The sequence below is a fragment of the Rhineura floridana genome, chromosome 7 (assembly GCF_030035675.1).
Source record: "Rhineura floridana isolate rRhiFlo1 chromosome 7, rRhiFlo1.hap2, whole genome shotgun sequence".
NCBI lineage: Eukaryota > Metazoa > Chordata > Lepidosauria > Squamata > Rhineuridae > Rhineura > Rhineura floridana.
The window spans coordinates 8,185,876-8,205,081 of record NC_084486.1 but is presented as its reverse complement, the minus strand read 5'-3'; the positions used below and the strand labels follow the sequence as shown (position 1 = coordinate 8,205,081).

The 19,206-nt window shown below is 42.1% G+C and overlaps 1 protein-coding gene across 5 annotated transcripts in view; it reads right to left on the bottom strand.

The window, feature by feature from the left end:
- Nucleotides 1-19,206, bottom strand: part of ADK (adenosine kinase) — a 466,326-nt gene that overhangs the window by 234,378 nt on the left and 212,742 nt on the right. For 4 of the 5 annotated variants that reach the window (XM_061634839.1, XM_061634838.1, XM_061634841.1 and 1 more), the window contains 3 exons: nt 17,613-17,718; nt 11,470-11,642; nt 3,648-3,756 (listed from right to left, as the gene is read on the bottom strand). In XM_061634839.1, the coding sequence (XP_061490823.1) occupies nt 3,648-3,756; nt 11,470-11,642; nt 17,613-17,718 (388 nt within the window). The remainder of the gene's footprint in view (nt 1-3,647; nt 3,757-11,469; nt 11,643-17,612; nt 17,719-19,206) is intronic. The other variant, XM_061634840.1, reaches the window with a different exon arrangement.

Sequence of the window (19,206 nt, the reverse complement as noted above, 5' to 3'; positions counted from 1 at the left end):
TAAAATAGTTTTATAATGCATCTTGTGACGTGAAATTATGTACTGACCTCTTTAACAATATGCAGTACCTAAGTGGGACATGTAAAATGCTATAGTGGTGGATACAGCAAGGCAGAAGAAAGGTCTCCTCTAGATTGCACATAGGTAGAACTATGGGACAGCTTTAAGTGTGGTGTTGAACCCCTAATATTTTCTCAGCAACATTAGAGGATTTTATTGATAGAAACACTAGATTGCACTGTCAAATGCTACCAACTTCCCTGTTGAACAATCATTACTGTTATATGATGCAGTTCTGTGGCAGCTTGACTATTACCAATTTGTTTGCAGACTCAATTCAAGGTGCTGGCTTTGGCCTAACTCAGGGATGGAAAACCTATGGCCCTCCAGGTGTTGTTGGGACTCTAACTTCCATCAGCCCCAGACAGCAAAGTCAATGGTTAGGTATGATGGGATTTGTACTCCAGTGAACATCTGGAGGATCACATCCCTGTCCTAAACAATAACCCAGAAATGTCCTTCTCCCATTATAACCTGTCCAAGAACTACACTTCGCTTCTAAGCCCCTTCTTGCAATCGTTCCTTCCACTGACAGATGAGATTGGAACAAGAGACAGGACCTTTTCCATTCTGGCTTCCTGTTTACAGAATGACCTTCCTAGAGAGTTGCATTTAGCCCTCTCGTTCCTTGCATTTAAATGGGCACTTAGGACAGTGTTGTCTTTAGTTTTATTTAATTTAAGGCCTTTTGGGATATACTGTTTTTGTTTGTTTGTTTGTTGTCTGTTCTGTATTGTTTTAATTACCTGCTCTTTTATTGTGAATTATCTTGTGTCTGCTTTGTAGAGAAAGGGAAAGATGTTTGATTATAAATAAATATATACACAGAGACAAGTGGCGACTCAGAAATTCAGGCAAAATCCTCTCTGCACCCATTCCACTTGCACACACCCTATCCATATCCATCCTCAAAAGTATTATGTTCATGCACTCACAGCATGTATAGAAGAAGGCAAGGGCTTTGTAATCAGGAAAACCAAATCTGAATATTTTAAGCTGTTTTAGCTAATAACAATAGTGTTGCTGGCCTATGAATTATTTTAGACTGATGTTTTGACCAGTTAATTTTACTGAATGATTTTTTTTTTTACAATAATGATATTGTATTTTATGGTTATTGTATGTAAGCTGCCTTGTGAAGGCTTTTCCCTAAAAGGTGACCTAGCGATACTTAAAATAAATAAACCCACCTTCTCAGACTCTGTTGTCCGTTTCAGGATAGCAGTAGGGAAAGAGTGTATACCTTCACGAATGGATTTTCTAGTTGTGGACCTCTACTATATAGATCAACAGAGGACATATGCTTGGTTGAATTTTATGGAAGGAGCCACAATTCTAAGGCTCACCAAACCCTACTGTAAATGGGGGGGAGGGTAGAGAGTGTATCCACCCTGTATTGTCTTTTCTTCTGAGATTCTGACTGCTACTTTTCTTGTCTATATGCACATGCTAGAATAGCTGTGGGAGAACATGTGCCCCTTCTGATGATGTGCCAACCAGCATGGCCTTTGGTCAGAGATGATAGCAGTTGTAGACAAGCAACATCTGGGAGGCCACAGGTTCCAAACTCCTGGACTAGAGGGAAACCTGCACATACTGTTTTTGTGAAGGGGAAGGTGAAGAATCAACTTTCTCATGATGCTGTAGTCATGCATGTATGTGTATTGTATGCTATCTCTGAAGAGAGTATATTCAGCCAGCAAATGAGACCAAAGCCCACAATGTTTTGGGTGATTGTTTTTCCCTTGATCCAGTGCAACACAGGAATTGCAAGCATTTCAAAATGCTATCCATACTCTGTATATGAGGTCATCAACAGCATACTGATTACAGTGACTCGATACAATTTATGCTCATAGCTATAGCTTGATAACATTGTCTTTCTTGCAAATGAAGAAGACATATATGAAAGATTTTTTTTATAATTCTTTGAGAGGGAAACTTTGTGTTCTATGCTTTGCAAACTATTCTACAGCCTGCATGATGTTGTCTGGGCAAAGCAAAGTCTACACAGATGGATCATTAGAGTGCAAATCAAGCAAGTAATCCGGAGCAGAAGGAGAGAGCCAAGGTTCCGTCAAGGTTAGGATGCTTAAAAATAAGGGGGTCAGTGGCAGGTCTTTCAAGACCCTGGACGGAGGAGCAAGTCCCTTTTGTTCTACTTGAGGATGACTACACCTCTAAGGCTCTACTCGCTCACTGAGAAGTATGCCAGCCCTTTAATAGAAGTTGGCTTGGAAGCTGCAATCTTTAGGGGTCTAGGCTCAGCAGTCTCCATCATCTCAGGCTCAGGGGCCTTTGGCTCAGTGGTAGAACTTGCATCTGGTGCCCACCTCCTGGACTGAGCTCCAGAAAAATCAGAGACCCAGTTCTAGCCATACCCAATCCATCCCACTCTGCCACAGACCTCTGTTTAGCAGATGGCTATCCACTCTGCACAAATGCATGACTATATGGAGAAAGGTTAGTGTGAATCAGCAATAACTGTATATAGGTACAATATGACAAAGAATTGCAACTGCTTTCTGAAGGATAGCTATGCCTACCATTCCTTCCCGATGCCTTCTTCATTTCAAAATATTCTTAAGTCTTCCTACAGTTTTTAACTCTGCATTGAGCCCCAAGTGTTCCATTCAGAATAGACCAAGCTATAATTATTTTGAAATGAGAAAGCGGGGGGGGGGGGGGGGCAGAGAGCATAAATTAAAAATGAACAGGCTACTAAGGAAATATATATTCTGAAAACTATCTCAAACATATGGAAGAAATGGTCACTATTCTGTGCTTTGCATTATCTTTGCAGGGTAAGTATTTGCTTTACAATTATAAATGCAGCCTTGGCCATATGCAAGGATCAGCAATCACCATGGAAAATCTAGAGGAGTGCACAATACCAGGCTGCAGGAGACATTAACACTAGCTGAAGGAAATAACTTTTTTTTAATGAATTTGTTCCTCCTGGATAATCAATTTTTTACACTTCTCACCAGCTGTTCCCACATAGCTCAGGTAACAGGATGGCAGCAGCTGTCATACAGAATCCATATATTATACGCATATTATATGCTTTAATCTGTCATAGCTGACTTCTATACTTGTTAATTGTGATCAGCCTTAACAGCATCACAGTGAGGAAAAACACAAATCTGAAATTTATACCACACCATAATGCAGTCTGCATAAATATGTGAATTTGGTTTCCATATTTCTCAGATGAGAGCAAAATATCCTTAGAATAAATTCTAAACTTTTCTTCCTCAGGTGTGCCAAAAGAAAACAAGTCCTGGCATTATAGTCCCCACATCTTTTGTCTTCATTCCAAGAAACTGTTTGAAATTAATCCACACTATATTACATACAAATATAAATATGATGGCCAGTTAATACCTCAAAAGGTTCAAAATAGCTTCCCGAATTCCACTTAAGCAAATTAAAATATGTCTACATCCATGTAAATGTAAAGACAGAGTAAAACAGAAGAGTTGGCCTCCCCTTTTAGCATCCACAAAATATGCCCTGTATTTGATGCAACTTGTACATTAATAGTTCATGTTTTGAACGCAAGTGAATATTTTTGGAAAACTTACTGCAATATAATAAACTCTAGCCTTTTCCACCAAGTTCCAGTTCTTTTCCATATCAAGATGCTTTTCCTTCTTATAACAATTAGCAGCAGCCAGGTTAGCAACAAGAGACCTAAAATGACAAAAAGTAGTCAACATCATCACCCATCCAGAACAATTGCAGTCTTTCCAGCAATCTTCAATGAGTTAATCCAGAGGTGGAATAAATATCAGAACGCATAGTGCAGTGCACTCTACTCTGATCCTGCCATGCATGCACAGCACCGCAGACAGCTGCCATTCCAGTGAGGTAGCCATTTATCATAGGCAATGGCCACCTATCCTGACTTTTGCTGGGCTTTAAATGGCACTTCTTTGAGCAACATATGCCATCATTATCAGGATGACATCCTGCAAGAAGCAAAAGTGGTAGATTCATCTCAGGTCTATTGTACGGGTAGTATTCAATGCCAGTCATACTCATGACATGACTAACTTGGGTTCATTAAATTCAATGGGTCTGCTTTGACTAGGACTTAGTTGAATACAGCTCTAAGTCCTCATTCCCTCTAATAGTGAACAGGTGGCTGAGTGCCTATTGGTGTGGAAATGAAATGAGACCACCCCATAATAAAGGAATGGTTTATTTATGATCAGGTGACACTCTATGTATGCAGAAGTATAAAGGTTTGTAAATTAAAAGGCATTCAAGAAACACCAACAGTGGTCTAGCCTGTTTTGCTTCCAGAATGTATGGAATGTTGAAATAGGGAGAGGGGGGGAACTAGCCTACTCAACCCCCCTAACAGCTTATAGTAAAACAACAAGGGGGGGATGCTGTTACCAGATCAGCTCATGCACCATGCACATATGTGTGCAAACATGCATCCTACACATGTGTTAATGAAAAATGCTAATTTAGTGAATCAGCAATAAATATTTTTGGATTTTTATAGGAGACATTTGTGTGCACTCAGACAAGATTGCATTGGCTTTGATTTCCTTGGGAACTTTGGGAAATTTAACACTTAAGGACCAATATTAGCATGCTTGCTCTGTGAGGCCAGCAATAATCACATTGTTGTTGCAACTGTAATATTTAGTTATAGGAGAATAAACATTTAAGAACATAATATTATCAAATGATTTAAGAGCATCAATAATGGCTATTGTGGCCTGAAACACCAGTACAGAAATATACAGAGTGGAGTGGGTTAATAATTTCACATACCAAGGCTGCTATCACACATGGGGCTGATTGTGTTAGTTTAACTGATTAAAAAGGTAGCAGTTCTGTCCCAATTTCTACCTTTCACACTGCAGTACCTGTTGCATTAAGGAACAGCAGTTTTTTCAGCCGATATACCAGCATTTCGTACAACTGTCTTTCACATGGCTTATTTTCGTCCCTCACCTATTACACACATGAGCACTGTTCCTACTGTCATCCCGTCACTATGCAAGCCCTCTCCCTTTAGGATCTGTCTTCTCAAATTATTTTCATTGTAGCGACATAGGGGTGTGTGTAGGAAATGCTGCTGCTGCTATCTGTGCTGATGCCGGAGTACTGATACAATTTTCGTCAGGCAGGAAAAAATGTGCACAACTAAAGGGAAGGAACATACTGCATGTTGGGATGCCTGTCACGTGAGCAGCTGCAGCTAGCGAAAAACTCCTGCAATCTGCTGGGTTCCCAGCCTTCCTATCGGATTATTTCTGGTATCATTTATCAAGGAAATTTGCACTAAACTTGCACTACATTCCACTAGAATCCTGGAGGTATCTTGTATGTCATGTGAAAGATCGAATACAACACACAAATTACCAGGTAAGAAATTGTCAGAATAACAGAATAAGGTGTAGTGTGCAAGCAGCTTAACTCCCTGCCCTGTCTTGCCTAGACCATATGGTTAGTTACAATTCCAGAGATGTGGGGGAAAGAGACTTGAAGCATAGAATAGCCCTATATGGAATTAGGAGGCAGAATCTTAAGGACTCTGCTTAGTTGTGGGGAGATCAGTTACATGCAAAGTAGTAGTATTTCCTGTCTCACAAGAACCAGAGGTGAGCAAGACTGGAAAATCAGAGTGAATGGAAAGAAGTGAGGCAGCTGAAACATTTATGTGGTGGAAGAAAAACAGGAAGATTAAAAACTGGATTTTCACCATAACCTTAAAACTGCACTGTCACAAAAGGGCTGGAATCTACAGCTGAGCCAAGTGTGACTCCTTCACAGTTTTAGTGCAGGGGTTGCAAAACTTTTTGGACCATAGGGCACATTTCAAAGTTTGAGAGAGTGCCGGGGGCACCAGTTACAAAATGGATGGCATGGGAGCATGGCATAACACAAAATTAGAGAGTAGTCATGGTGATCACTTTCCCATAATTGTATTTAGATACTAGAAAAGGCTTGAACTGTTGAATTTCTGCCTGCCATGCAGCTGTTAAAGGAACAAAAATCCTGCTAATGCCTACTGCTATCCTATACCCACATCTATACCACTATACTGTAAGTTCATTAATACAGTGAATTCTTAATGGGGCCCGAAGCCTTTTTGCACATTTTTCACATTTGCCTTTTTGGGGAAGGGGATTCTTATTATTATTATTATTATTATTTATTTAATTTGTATCCCGCCCTTCCTCCCAGCAGGAGTCCAGGGTGGCAAACAAAGCTCTAAAAACACTTTAAAACATCATAAAAACAGATCTTAAAGTACATTAAAACAAAACAGCATTAAAAACATTAAATGTTAAACATTAAAACATTTTTTAAAAAAAACTTTAAAAAAGGGTTAGAAACATTATTAAAAAACATAATAAGCAATTCTAACACAGATGCAGACTGGGATAGGTCTCAAACTAAAAGGCTTGTTGAAAGAGGAAAGTCTTCAAGAGGCGCCAAAAAGTTAGCAGAGATTAACTCACATTCACTCACACATTGTGTAGTAGTATTTGCAAAAGGTAACTTCTGGGCATACCTGATCTCAGGAGAACCCAGCACAGGAAAGATGCATCCCGGTTGCTAGGTTAAAAGCAAGAGCAAACTATGTACAGTCCAAGGACTAGGGAAAAAAAGACACGAGCAGGAAAAAGTGCACTAAAAGGGAGGGCAAAACAGCAGCTATTTAGAACCTGAAGGATTCCTTCTGGTGGCCAAACAACTAACTTCTCAATCACAGATCTGATTTCACTCATTAGTTAATAACACTGAAAGGCAGGAGCAGCCAGGCTCATTTCACATAAATTGCTTAGAAAGATACCTGCACATTTTGCTCTATAACTTATGTTACGAGGCAGGGCCATGGAGCCTACTAAACTACAATTCCCACCCCACACCCCCACCTAATGGTATGGCTGGTTATGCTTTCCCACGAGGTTTTGTGCGAAGAGTAACAGGGGCAGAAATTAAGATACAAAACTAAAGCTACGGCATAAATGTTCTGCATAAATGTTATCTTGTTCTTTGGCAAATTTCCCTCACCCACAGTGAATCCCATTGTTTGTTAGGAGCCTTAGTTTTCAGGGTCAGTTACAGACAGACAGACAGACAGACAGACAGACAGACAGACAGACAGACACACACACACACACACACCACCACCACCACCACCACCACCACCACCACCACCACCACCACCACCAGACTTTCATAGGGGGAGAGAGGAAAAAGTCTTTTAAAACCGAGGCTTGAAGGTAGAAAAAAAGAAAAGGAGAGGAAGAAAGAGGAAGGGGGGCTGAGGAACATCAGAGCTCCCACACACATGTATGACGCTCTCAAGGAACACATCAAGGACTGCAGGGACAGAACTGGGGAGACTCTGAGTCTTGGTGAAAAACCTTGAGACCAAGAGATTCCTTCCTGGTTTTGGATCAGAGCTCTTCCACATAACTTCAGCTGTATTCAACCGCCCACTCCGGGCACAGGATAGGTAATCTCTCCTACCTTTCACCTCTTATAGTAATAGGGTCCTTTGATTTCTTAACTTTAAAGTTATGAATGGGTTAGGATATTATGCTGCCACGCACCCAAGTTATTCTGTAATGCTTTCCTAATCTTTCTCTCGTAAAATGTACCATTGGTCTCACCTGAAAGGTGATTTTCATAGCTACAACCTGCAGTGATGGTATACCTCCTATGGAAAAGCAAGCTTTGCTTTATTTTGGTTTGGACCTGCATTTCTTGGGTTAAATATACACCATTCAGGTACATTTCAGGGCAAAGCGCTTGTTTTATCCCTAGCAAAAGATCCCCTCCTCTCAAGGAGGTGTGTTTCATGGGACATGAGGGTGGCAAATTCACACACTCAGGTTCCCAAGAGCATATGTCGTAACACTTACTTTCTAGGAGGGCTAGAGACTTACTTTTTAAAAAAACAACAACAAAAGCTCAGATTCTGGGCTACCTGTTGGGGGTATCACTGAAGGCCGTTGAGGGTACCATGGTGCCCATGGGTGACAGGTTGGTGACCCTTGCTCTAGCAAAACCTGGTATCCCTCCACACAGAGCCAGCCACCAGCTGTCTCCTCTTACCTGTGGCACTGAAATATCCAGCCGGACCTCAGAGAAGCTAAACAGAATGCCTCCTTCCCAGTAACCAGTCTCTTTCTATATTTTCCTGGTTTTTGTTTAAACATTCCCAATCTGGTTAAAGACAGTAAAATCATCCCTCGGGAAATTGGCAGGTGCCTCTCCATGGAGGAGTCTTGTCTAATTCTGAAGAAAATACCAAAAAGGATTCAAAAGCAAGGTGTACAAGGAAGAGGGAGGAGAGCAAATAATTTAGCTAGTTAAGACAAAGAGAGAAATCAGGCCATATGGGGGTAGAACTTCTGGAAAAAATTGGTATGGAATAGCCTTCCGATGTGTTCCCAAAAATATGAGCAAACTGAGGATGCAGTACACATCCAGAAAAAACACTCACTTATTAGTGAACATTGCCCAGAATTTAAAACAGCTTTTCACAAAGGTCCAGGCTGGACATGAGTGTCATTACATTACAGAAGACTCAGGTGGCGAGCTTCGTGGGACAGCCTGAGACATATTAACAGAATACCATGCCACAGGGTTAGACCCAAGCCACTGGGGCATCTCCACCCCCAAAATCTTATTCTACTATGGTGAACTTGCCCTTGCTGAAGAAGGGACCAGCATGGACCTTGCAGGAAATGCAGAAAAGGACATTTGGTTTAATTTAGCTGGAATATGCTTGCCAGCTGGCTCCCAGTCATTCACAAGGGATGATTAATGGACAAATCATAGATGTTGCTTGCATTAGATGCAGCACTGTGTTCTGGTGGATCAATTAGGCAATCACATCCTGCTTGTGGTTGCCATGTGCTGAAATCAGTGCTAGCATGCTTCATAGGGGCTTTCCCTGATTCACTACAGTGATGCTCTCATTACATAGAATAAAACCAAACCAGACATGCATATGTGCAGAGTTCTGAAACATGTACAGAGATCTAGCTAAACCAAGAAACTCAGTACCAGCACCTACTCCCTGCATTATACTTTTTCCACTGTCCCGAACCACTACTCCCCACTGAGGTTTGTCATCAAAACCAAGAACTGTGGTTTAAACTATGATTTATTGAAACAAACCAAGATCAAAAGTAGTTTCTGATGTTGCTGTTTTCATTAAACCATACCGTAAATCAGCCTTGTCCTACCTGGTGCCCTTTAGATGTTTTGGACTAAATAATCACTGACCATTAGCTATGCTGTCTAAGGCTGATGGGAATTGTAGTCCAAAACATTTGGAGAGCACCAGGTTAGGGTGCTTAACTGATTGCATGTTGTTCTTGTTGAATATTAGGATAATCTTCCAGTTAAATTAAACCTGGAAGCAGATGCTTCCATCTCCTCCTTTGGCAGATGCTTGAATCTGAGGCTCAAGGAGGCTTGTTTTCTTAATGCTAAACTATGGTTCAGCATTACATTTGAATCAGGCTGTCATTGAACTGTTTTGCATTCCAAGAGGGAACTCTTGCAACAAATTATTAAAACAATGAAAAAGTTATACCAGGCATGAGATGCGCAATCATTACTTCCATATTAGTAAAAGTTCATTTTTATATATTTAATATCCCATACTCTAGTAACACTTGGTGCAGTTTAGGGGACAAAATCTGCCCTGTGGAGAGGTGCTGCCTGACCCTTGGATTACTATGCTGCCCAAATGAAATAACCTTTCCTTCTTGCCTGCCTCCCATTTCCTAAACAGGAGACATGCATCTTCACTGTGGCCCCTTTCACACTGCACTTTATTCCATTATTCTGACGATTTAGTTCCTGTTAATTTGCGCATAAAATTTGAGCTTTCACACGACATAATGGGTAGCTCCGGAATTCTGGTGGAATGTATTGGAAATTTAGCGCTAATTTCCGTAATAAATGATACCTGAAAAATTCCGATAGCAGGTTGGGAAACCGGAAGAATGTGGGACTTTTGCGCTAGCTGCCGCTGCTCACGCAACAGCCCTCCCAGCATGCAGTGTGTTCCCACCCTTACCAACAGCCCTCCCAGCATGCAGCCTTCGTGTGCTGCTGCGCTGTCACCGCCGCGCCTCCCAGCCGATCCCAGCTGCTCCTGAGAGCAGCCTGTGCTGCTGCTGCTGCTTGTGCTCAACCAGAGCCTCTGCTGCTGCGCTGTCGTGCCTCTCAGCTGATCACGATCGGGCCTCTTTCAACCCCCCCACGCACCGAAAAAACAGGCCTCAAACCAGCTCATCCGGTGTCATGTGAGGCCAAATGAAGGGGCGGGGGAGAGAAAAACTGTGCTCTGTGTGCGAACGACTGTTGCGCAAAATGCCGGTATAACAGGTACTGCAGTGTAAAAGGGATTTTTGAAATATGGAACGAAGTGCTACCTTTTTAATCCGGTAAACTAGCACTATTAGCCCCATGTGTGAAAGCAGCCGGTGTCAGTCATTTTCTCTCTTGTTCACACTCCGTCCAGGTTTGTATCAGTGGGCAAAGTAGTCACAGTCTCTTCATCCCACTGGCTCCTACAACCTAATAAAAAGTTAGCTTTTATTTAGCACTTTAGAGTGCTCAAGATGCTTCGCATACCTTATCTTGTACAGTGGGGCCCCACTCATGTTCCAGGCCCCCGCCGGAAAAAAAAAACCGCTGGAAAGTGGGGCCCTACTGTATTCCACACCCTACTGTATTCCAGTCGCCACACTCCAGCTGACAGTGATCAGCTGTAGCGCACAATCAGCTGGAGCGCAGGGAGCTCACGCGCTATAACTGATTGATGGAGCGCGGCGGCTGGAGCTCCCCGTGCTCCAGCTGATTGCCCTGCTGGTGCCGCCGTATTAGTGGGGCGCCAAAAAGCGGGGCCCTACTGTAGTAACCCTTACATCCACCTATAAGGTATGTCAGTATTATCCTCATATCGTTGATGGAAGGGGGGCACTAAGGCTATTCTGACTAAGGCCAATTTATGACATAGAGAGGCAAGAGATACAAATGGAAACTGAATGGATTTGTAGCTCAGTCTCTTGGCCACTTGCTCTCAGAAATCTCCCACAGATTATGTCAGGAAAATTCAAGACCCCAACTTTCCAGTAATGTTAATTAGGAAGAAATGAAGAGATAGGGTGCTATTGGTGATGCTGTTAGTTGATTTAGGTGGAGGCAAATGAGTAAAGACGGGGAAGAGCAGTAAGAAAAAGGGATTGTCAATAGCACAAATGGAGAGGAAAAGGACTCAAAGTCAGTACCATCTCAACGTAGTCTACAAAGGCCTCTGCTATATCCCAAGCCAAAATGTGGGTGCCCATTTCCTCTTTCTTTATATCCTAAACAGGAAACTTCTCAGTGAAAAAAACATTTGACCTGTTGTCACTTGTGATGCAGGCAGCACAGGTTCCAGTCGGCTCTTCACTCTGCTCATAGTAATGAGCATCCACGTGAGCTTCTTCAGTTTTCTTCTTTAGGATTGCACCAAATTTATCTGTTCCAATGCATCCAAAAAATGTTGCAGCTTTGTAAGGGGTCTGGATCATCCACTGCAAACAAAAACAAAAACAAATTCACTTTGAATATTTGAAATATATTTTTATTGTAGTATATGCATATAGCACCTCACAATAAAATACCTAGTTCAAGAATTCCTGTGTATTCATTTATATCTAGATGTAGTACAGTTTAGATGTACTAAAAATGATCAAAATCCTTAAGTCAGCCTCCGACCTGGTGTCCTCTATATGTTGCTGCACCCCTACAACTAGATCCAGCTAGTACAGCCAATGGTCAGGGATGATGGGAATTGTAGTCCAAAATTTGTGGAGAGTACCGTTGAGGAAGGCTAATTTAAGCTGCAATCCTAACCACATTTACTGGGGAGTAAATCCCATTGAATTCAGTGGGACTTATTTTTGAGTAAACATGGTTAAGATTGCAGTCTTATGCTATCCAAAGTTTAGACATATTGATGCAGCTTAGTGAAAGAGAAATAAAATATTAACAATTGTAAGCAGAATTAAGAGATCTTTAGCAAACCAGAAGTATACTCCAACAAAGCAGAACCAGCAGTTCGGCTGGTCTGAAATAAGTGACTATTAAATAAAATAGAAAAAAAGGGGGGGAAAGCCACCCTAACCTCTCATAACAGTAGAAAAACTATAAAGGAATAACATGTGAGAAAATATGGAGATATGAATAGGAAATGGAAATAGCATAGGACATATTTCCCTAAGTACTGGCAGTGTGTTCATTTTAATAAGGCCTGCACAAAACCTGGGGAAAAGAATGAAAGATGGCATAGCAACAGGCCTGTGAGACTGCAGTCACTGAAATCAACTTCTGCAGTTATAAGTAAAGGAACAGTTTTTACTGTTATTGGATGAATAAAGTGAGGCTTTTGGTTTTAGCCTGTTCAAGAAGGCTAATAGAATGCCACTCGTTCATAACTTAGTAACTCTGTTGAACACTGGGATAGTGGAACAACATTAGGAGCAACATTAGGAACTGCCTTACAGTGAATCAGACCATGGGTCCATCTAGTGCAATACTGTCTACCGTGAATGGAAGTGGGTCTCCAGAATTTCAGACAGGGAAGATTCCATGCCCTCCCTGGAGATGCCAGAGATTGAACCTGGGGCCTTCTATATGCCAAGCAGATGCTTTATCACTGAGCTACAGTTCTTAACTCAGTGGCAAAGCATTTGCTTTGCATACATATGTTGAATTCACACACCCCTTTTTCTAAGGAATATAGGAAGCTAGTGTACTGAGTCAGTCCATTGGTCTGTCTAGCTCAGAATTGTCTAGACTTATATATGTATTTACTAATAGGCAAAAAACCTTGCGGTTTAAGAACGTACCTATAGCCCTCAGATATTTCTATCTAAAACGCAGGGAAATTGGGCAGCTATAGTGAATGCACCAGGGGAGCAGGAGACCTGACCTCCTCTCTGAGAAATTGTACTGCGTACAAATCTGTCAAAATGAAAACACAATTTGGGTTGGTCTTTCACAGTCCAATCCACTTCCTGTGGAGCTTGGAAGAATTTGGTAACATGTGCCTCTGAGCATATGGTGAATTTCTCTGCTTTTTAAACCAGGAGGTAAGAAATGGGATCCTGTGCAAGTTTGCTGAGAATGGATGGATCATTTGCATGCTTATTGAGTTCAGTGGGATTTACTCCCATGCAATCATGCTTAGGATAGGTGAAACTGACCACAGGGGATGGGGAGAGGAGAAGGGCAGAGGGGAGGAGGGGATGACAGGAGAAGGGCAGAGGGGAGGAGGGGGATGAGAGCAGGCAGGAGGGGGAGGGGAGGAGAAGGACAGGTTTGATCATTTGCATGTTAATTGAGTTCAGTGGGATTTATTCCCATGCAATCATGGTTAGGATAAGTAAAACTGACCCGGGGGGGAGGGCTGGAGTGGGCAGGGGAGGAGGAAGAAGGGAGGGGAGGAGGAAGGGAGAGGAGAGGGGAAGGAGGGAAAAGGCAGGTCTGACCATTTCATGCCTATTGAGTTCAATGGGATTTACTCCTATGCAATCATGGTTAGGATAGGTAAAACTGGCCATGGGGGAGGAGGAGGAAGGGGAAGGAGCGGACTGGAGGGGGCAAAGGAAGGGGGAGGGCAGGTTTGATCATTTGCATGCTTATAGAGTTCAATGGTATTTACTCCCGTGCAATCATGCTCAAGATAGGTAAAACTGACCATAGGGAGGAGGAAGGGGAGGGCAAGGAGGGGGAAGGGGAAGGAGGGGATTGGAAGAGGATGGGGATGGGTAGGGTGGGGGAAAGGAGCAAGAGGAAGGAGATAGGAGAGACAAGGGGGGCGGATTTGATCATTTGTACTGTAAACCGCCCAGAGAGCTTCGGCTATGGGGCAGTATATAAATACAATAAATAAATAAATAAATTTGCATACTTTTTTACTTCAATGGGATTTATTTCCGTACAATCATGTTGAAAATGGAAATGGACTGCCTTCAAGTCGATCCTGACTTATGGTGACCCTATGAATAGGGTTTTCATGGTAAATGGCATTCAGAGGTGGTTTTACCATTGCCTTCCTCTGAGGCTGAGAGGCAGTGACTGGTCCAAGGTCACCCATGGAACTTCATGGCTGTGTGGGAATTCGAACCCTGGTCTACCAGGTCTTGGTCCAACACTGACCTGGGGGAGGGGCAGGGAGGGGAGGAGGTGGGGGAGGGGAGGAGATTGGGTGGGCGGGCACTAGGCAGAGGGGAAGCCCCTTTCCTTTCCAAAAGGAAAACATTGTGAACAGTATCATTGCTCTTCAGCGTTTCCCCCACCTTTTTATTCTACAGCAGGCACATGTAGCCTCCCACACGAATTTAAACTAAAGCTGTCCCTGGCCACATCCACACCAGGCCTTTATTTCACTTTGGGCAGTCATGGCTTCTCTCAAAGAATCCTGGGAAGTGTAGTTAGTGAAGGATGCTGAGAGTTGCTAGGAGACATCCTGTTCCCCTCACAGACCTTCAATCAGAGTGGCTGACTGTTGAACCACTCTGGCCACTGGAGCTCTGTCAGTAGAATAGGAATCTCCTCTCAGCACCCTTAACAAACTACACTTCCCAGGACTCTTTGGCGGAAACCATGACTATCTCAAGTGAAATCAAAGTCTGGTGTGGGTGTGGCCCCCTGATTAGCCAAGCCCAGCAGCTGTGAGTCTAGCTTTTAGAACAATTACAGTTGGTTCTTACTGAGCATGCCCGACACTATCATTGTGTTCAAGCCAAACTTTCTTAAATTAATTAAAAATCAGCCAGGCATTTTTTTAACTTTTAAACTACAGAAGGTGAAGGTCAGAGTATGGGGCAAGGTCAGTAATTCCAGGTACTCTGTGAACATGGCTGATTTTTAATGAATTTCAACAAATTATGAGAACTCTGAGAGAGAAAAGTCCAAAAGGGCTCTGGCGTTTTTTCCTCTTTTTATACTTTAAACTCTCTATTCTGACTGTTTTGTGTATTGCCATGAAAATTTACAGGGTTGTTAACCAAGTGTTTCTGAGTTCAGGACTATAAGTTTTGTAAGGTTTTGTTTTGAAATGAGCTTATGGGAAGCATCAGAATGGCATGGAGGGCTATTTTCAATTTAACATTGCGGAATGTGAAAAATCCATGCTGTATACAGCCACTCTTGTGGCTTTATAAATGCTCCCATTTTAAAAGGATCTAGGAACGATTAAAGCATGCCACAATACAATATCCCCCCTGCACTATGAACTATCATGATAGAATTTTCTCCATTTTTAGTGAGGGGATTGGGGGCAGGAGGAAGATGCAAAACTTTTTTATTGTGATAAATGCCTCTGTGCTTTAGTAACCATATAGGCCTATGGTTTAATGCGCATGCTACTCAAACATTTCTGTGAGACTCCTCTCCCACTCTGCTGCTACTACAAACAAAACAAGCCAGAACTACTGCTCATGATTTTTTGGGGGAAAACAAACCATAAGCCTGGGGGCAGACAACACGAGAAGCCAGACTCGGGCTTGTTTTATGAATGGCACAACAATGCTTTAGCTGTCTGTTTTAGGGATTTTATCTGATTTCTTTTTACTGTATTGTATTTTATTCCTTGCTGTGAACCGCCCAGAGAGCCATAGGCTAGGGGCGGTATAGAAATGGAATGAAAAAAAAAAAAAAAACAGTAGGCACAGGGGAGAAGTGCAGTGGGAATTTTTGAGCAGCATGCAGCAAGCATTGCTTGCTTACATTAAACCATAGGTTGTTTTAAACTATGGTTTAATGTGAGTTGCAAACTAGGCCATAGTTACTTAAAGAATTCTGCAGACTTTTAAAATAAATAAAAATCATATAGCTGAATGAGGATGCCTAATTGAGGGATTAATTTGTAACAGAGATTTTTTTTAAAAAAACCCATCTGTTTCAAATGTTTCTTCACATTAAAATTTGAAGTTATCTTTAAAATGGGGAAACAGAACAATGAAACATTATGAAGAACAGACTTTAAAATAATAAGTGTCACAAAGAAACTCCTAAGTATGTCAGGGGTGCATCAGCCAACTGGTGTATTTCTCTTCTGTAGTCTCTACCTTACACATTTAATCTACGCTATGAATTAAGGGCTACATCACATCATCACCAAGCTACTTATATTGTTTCCTAAAAGAGATACATATAAATGACAATGTCACAACTTCAATCAGCATTACTTGTATCTGTAGATTGTAGAAAGGTTAAGCAAGTGAGCTGGAATTCACATGCACATCAGAACATTTGGAAGCAAAAGATGTTTCACTGCATACAGAATTCAGCTAAGCTGACAAAATGAATAGTATGCTTCCTTTTTATTTGAGAATTATTCAGCTTCATTAGATTCTAAGCCAAGAATAGACAGTTTTCCCCTTTTTACACGAGCAGTTAAATTTTTTAACTAAAACCACAAAATGCTCTGCTTGATGCTATCCAAAGAGAATCCATGCAGGTCTGTTACCTCCTCCTCTGTGCTTCCCCCATCTATTTACTTTTATGCTTGTTTGTAATGCTGTAGGAAGAGAAGACCAAACAATTCTCACCCACCCCTTTTGGCTCATGTGTTCCCCATCCCCACCAGAAATTATTAGGCCCCACCAATGTTGCAGATTATTTTAACAGGTTGAAAAAGTGACTCATGCCATCATACTGAATGAAAAAAAGGGCAGACAGGCAGTGTCTGCAAAAGTGTATGTAATCTGAAAGCAAGAACAACTGCTAGTACCAATCCTACAAGAACCCTTCCCATATTTTAGACTGACGAAGTGTAAATGACATGGACTTTCCCTTTTCAGTGTGCTATCTGGACAAAGACTACACAGCTGTGTGTAAATCAAGATTTATACAATAACCTTGCAGATTTATGTAAAAAGCCATTGTTGCTATGGTATGATAATTTCTACTGCTTACTGGGGTTGGGGAAGATTACTCCAAGGCAAGGTGAGTGATCCTTTTCACAGGAATGTATTAATCAAATGAGCAACACATTGCTTTCTACAATATCTTGCCTATCGTCTGCATTCTAACATTCCCAAGCAGCAAATATGAAATCAGAGAAGATGCCACAGCAGCCTCAGTTATCTGCACCTAAGTCTGGAAGCAAAAGGATTCTGAAGAACAACTGAAAAGTTGTTTTCTAAAATATCTGGTTTCCAGCAATGAGAGCATATACTAATGTCTTTTGCTTAAAGCCTACTGAAAAGAATGGGACCTGAGTGTAATACAGGAATGAAGAACTTATGGCCCTACAGATCATTCCTTCATCCCTGACCATTGCCTCATTAGCTAGCTAGGGTGGAAGAGGTTTGGAGGGCCAGAGTTCTCATCCCTGGTGTCATAGCTTTTATGCCACTCTGGTTTGGGTGTTGGACTACAACCTGGGAGACGATGGTTCGAATCCCCACGCAGCCATGAAGTGACCTTGGGCCAGTCACTGCCTCTTAGCCCCAGAGGGAGGCAATGGTAAACCCCCTCTGAATACCGCTTACCATGAAAACCCTGTTCATAGGGTCACCATCAGTCGGAAACAACTTGAAGGCAGTCCATTTTTCATGGAGACTATACATTTTAACTCTCATTGTAGCAGTTTGACATCTGTCACCAAAAGACACAATGAATATAAAATATCATTCTAACAGTGAACTCTGGTAGCAAGTGCTAACAGAAATGGCACAAAAACAGAGTTCTAAGAAACAAGGGGTATCAGCATGCTCAGGGCAACCAGTAGGCTTGCAGAAGTACAAAAAAATCTTAAAAATTAAAACTGGAGGGTTAGTTTCCTCTCACCACCACACAATGGTCCACGGTGTACTAAGCATGCTCAGTAACCATAGAATGTTGAATGGAAATGGAGTGGAACGGAATGGAATAGTCTGGAGGAGGGCTGGTTGACCACCAGTTGCCTGCAACCCTCAATAAGCGGACTCCTGTGATGATAGGATACACTTGTTTATACTCTTGTCATGTCAATATCACCTGGATGGAATACAATGTATTTCAGAAAGTAACAAAATGGCTGCTCACGCTGAGAAGTCCTGCTTTCCTAAATACCCCTTTTCATTTGGAATCCATACAGCCTTTATTTATTTATTTTGAACAGGCCTTTTCTGGCCATCAAGTCAAAAAATTCAGTGTCTTTGTACCTCTGTTGTTGTAGTTTCCTGTTTACAATTTTATGATGTATTTAATTATTTCATATCATGTTCTTTTGTTTAATGATTAATGAGCCATCTAGGGGAGCTTTTTTGTATTGTTCGGGGTCTGTTAACTCCTACTCCAGCGAATGGAGTCTTAGACCCATCGGAAGCCCACTGTGAATTGTCTGCAAAGCTCTTTGAGGGTACAATCACTTGCCTCCATAGCAATCTGGATGCCATACCCACATTCACTACAGTCTCCAGTGAGGCATCCAGTGCAATGTCTGCATCAGTTAATCTGGTGATGCATCTGGTGATGCGGACAATGTGCCTGCAACAATGTAGCCAGCAATGTGACTGCTCAACCCTTGCCCCTCTTGGCTTATTAAAGCTTGCAGAGGGGGTAAGTGGTAAATGCATCCTTGCGGGAAGGAGTGATTCTGGCTGCCCTGAAAGTGGTGTTGATCCGACTGCTCCTGAAAAAGCCCACCCGGGACACATTCATTTCGTAACTACCACCATGTCGCAATTATCTCCTTTTTAGGGAAGGTGATTGAGAGGGTTGTGGCACAGCAATTGCAAGTACTCTTAGATGAAACAGATTATCTTGACACATTCTAATCGGGGTTCAGCCCTGGTTACAGGACTGATGGATGACCTTTACTGTGGGAAGGACAGGAGGAGTTCAATCCTGTTGTTTTCACTTATCTCTCAGTGGCTTTTGATACCATTGACCATGGTATACTTCTGAGCAGGCTTAATGAGATGGGTATTGGAGGCACTGTTTCAGAAAATAGCATTGGACGATTGTCTTTCATCCTCCACAGCAGTTGTGCTTTACGGTGCCAGAGGGGACCATTTCAGTCTCAGTGCTGCTTAACATCTATATGAAGCAGCTGGGAGTGGTCATGAGGAGATTTGGGGTGAAGTGTCTACAATAAGCTGA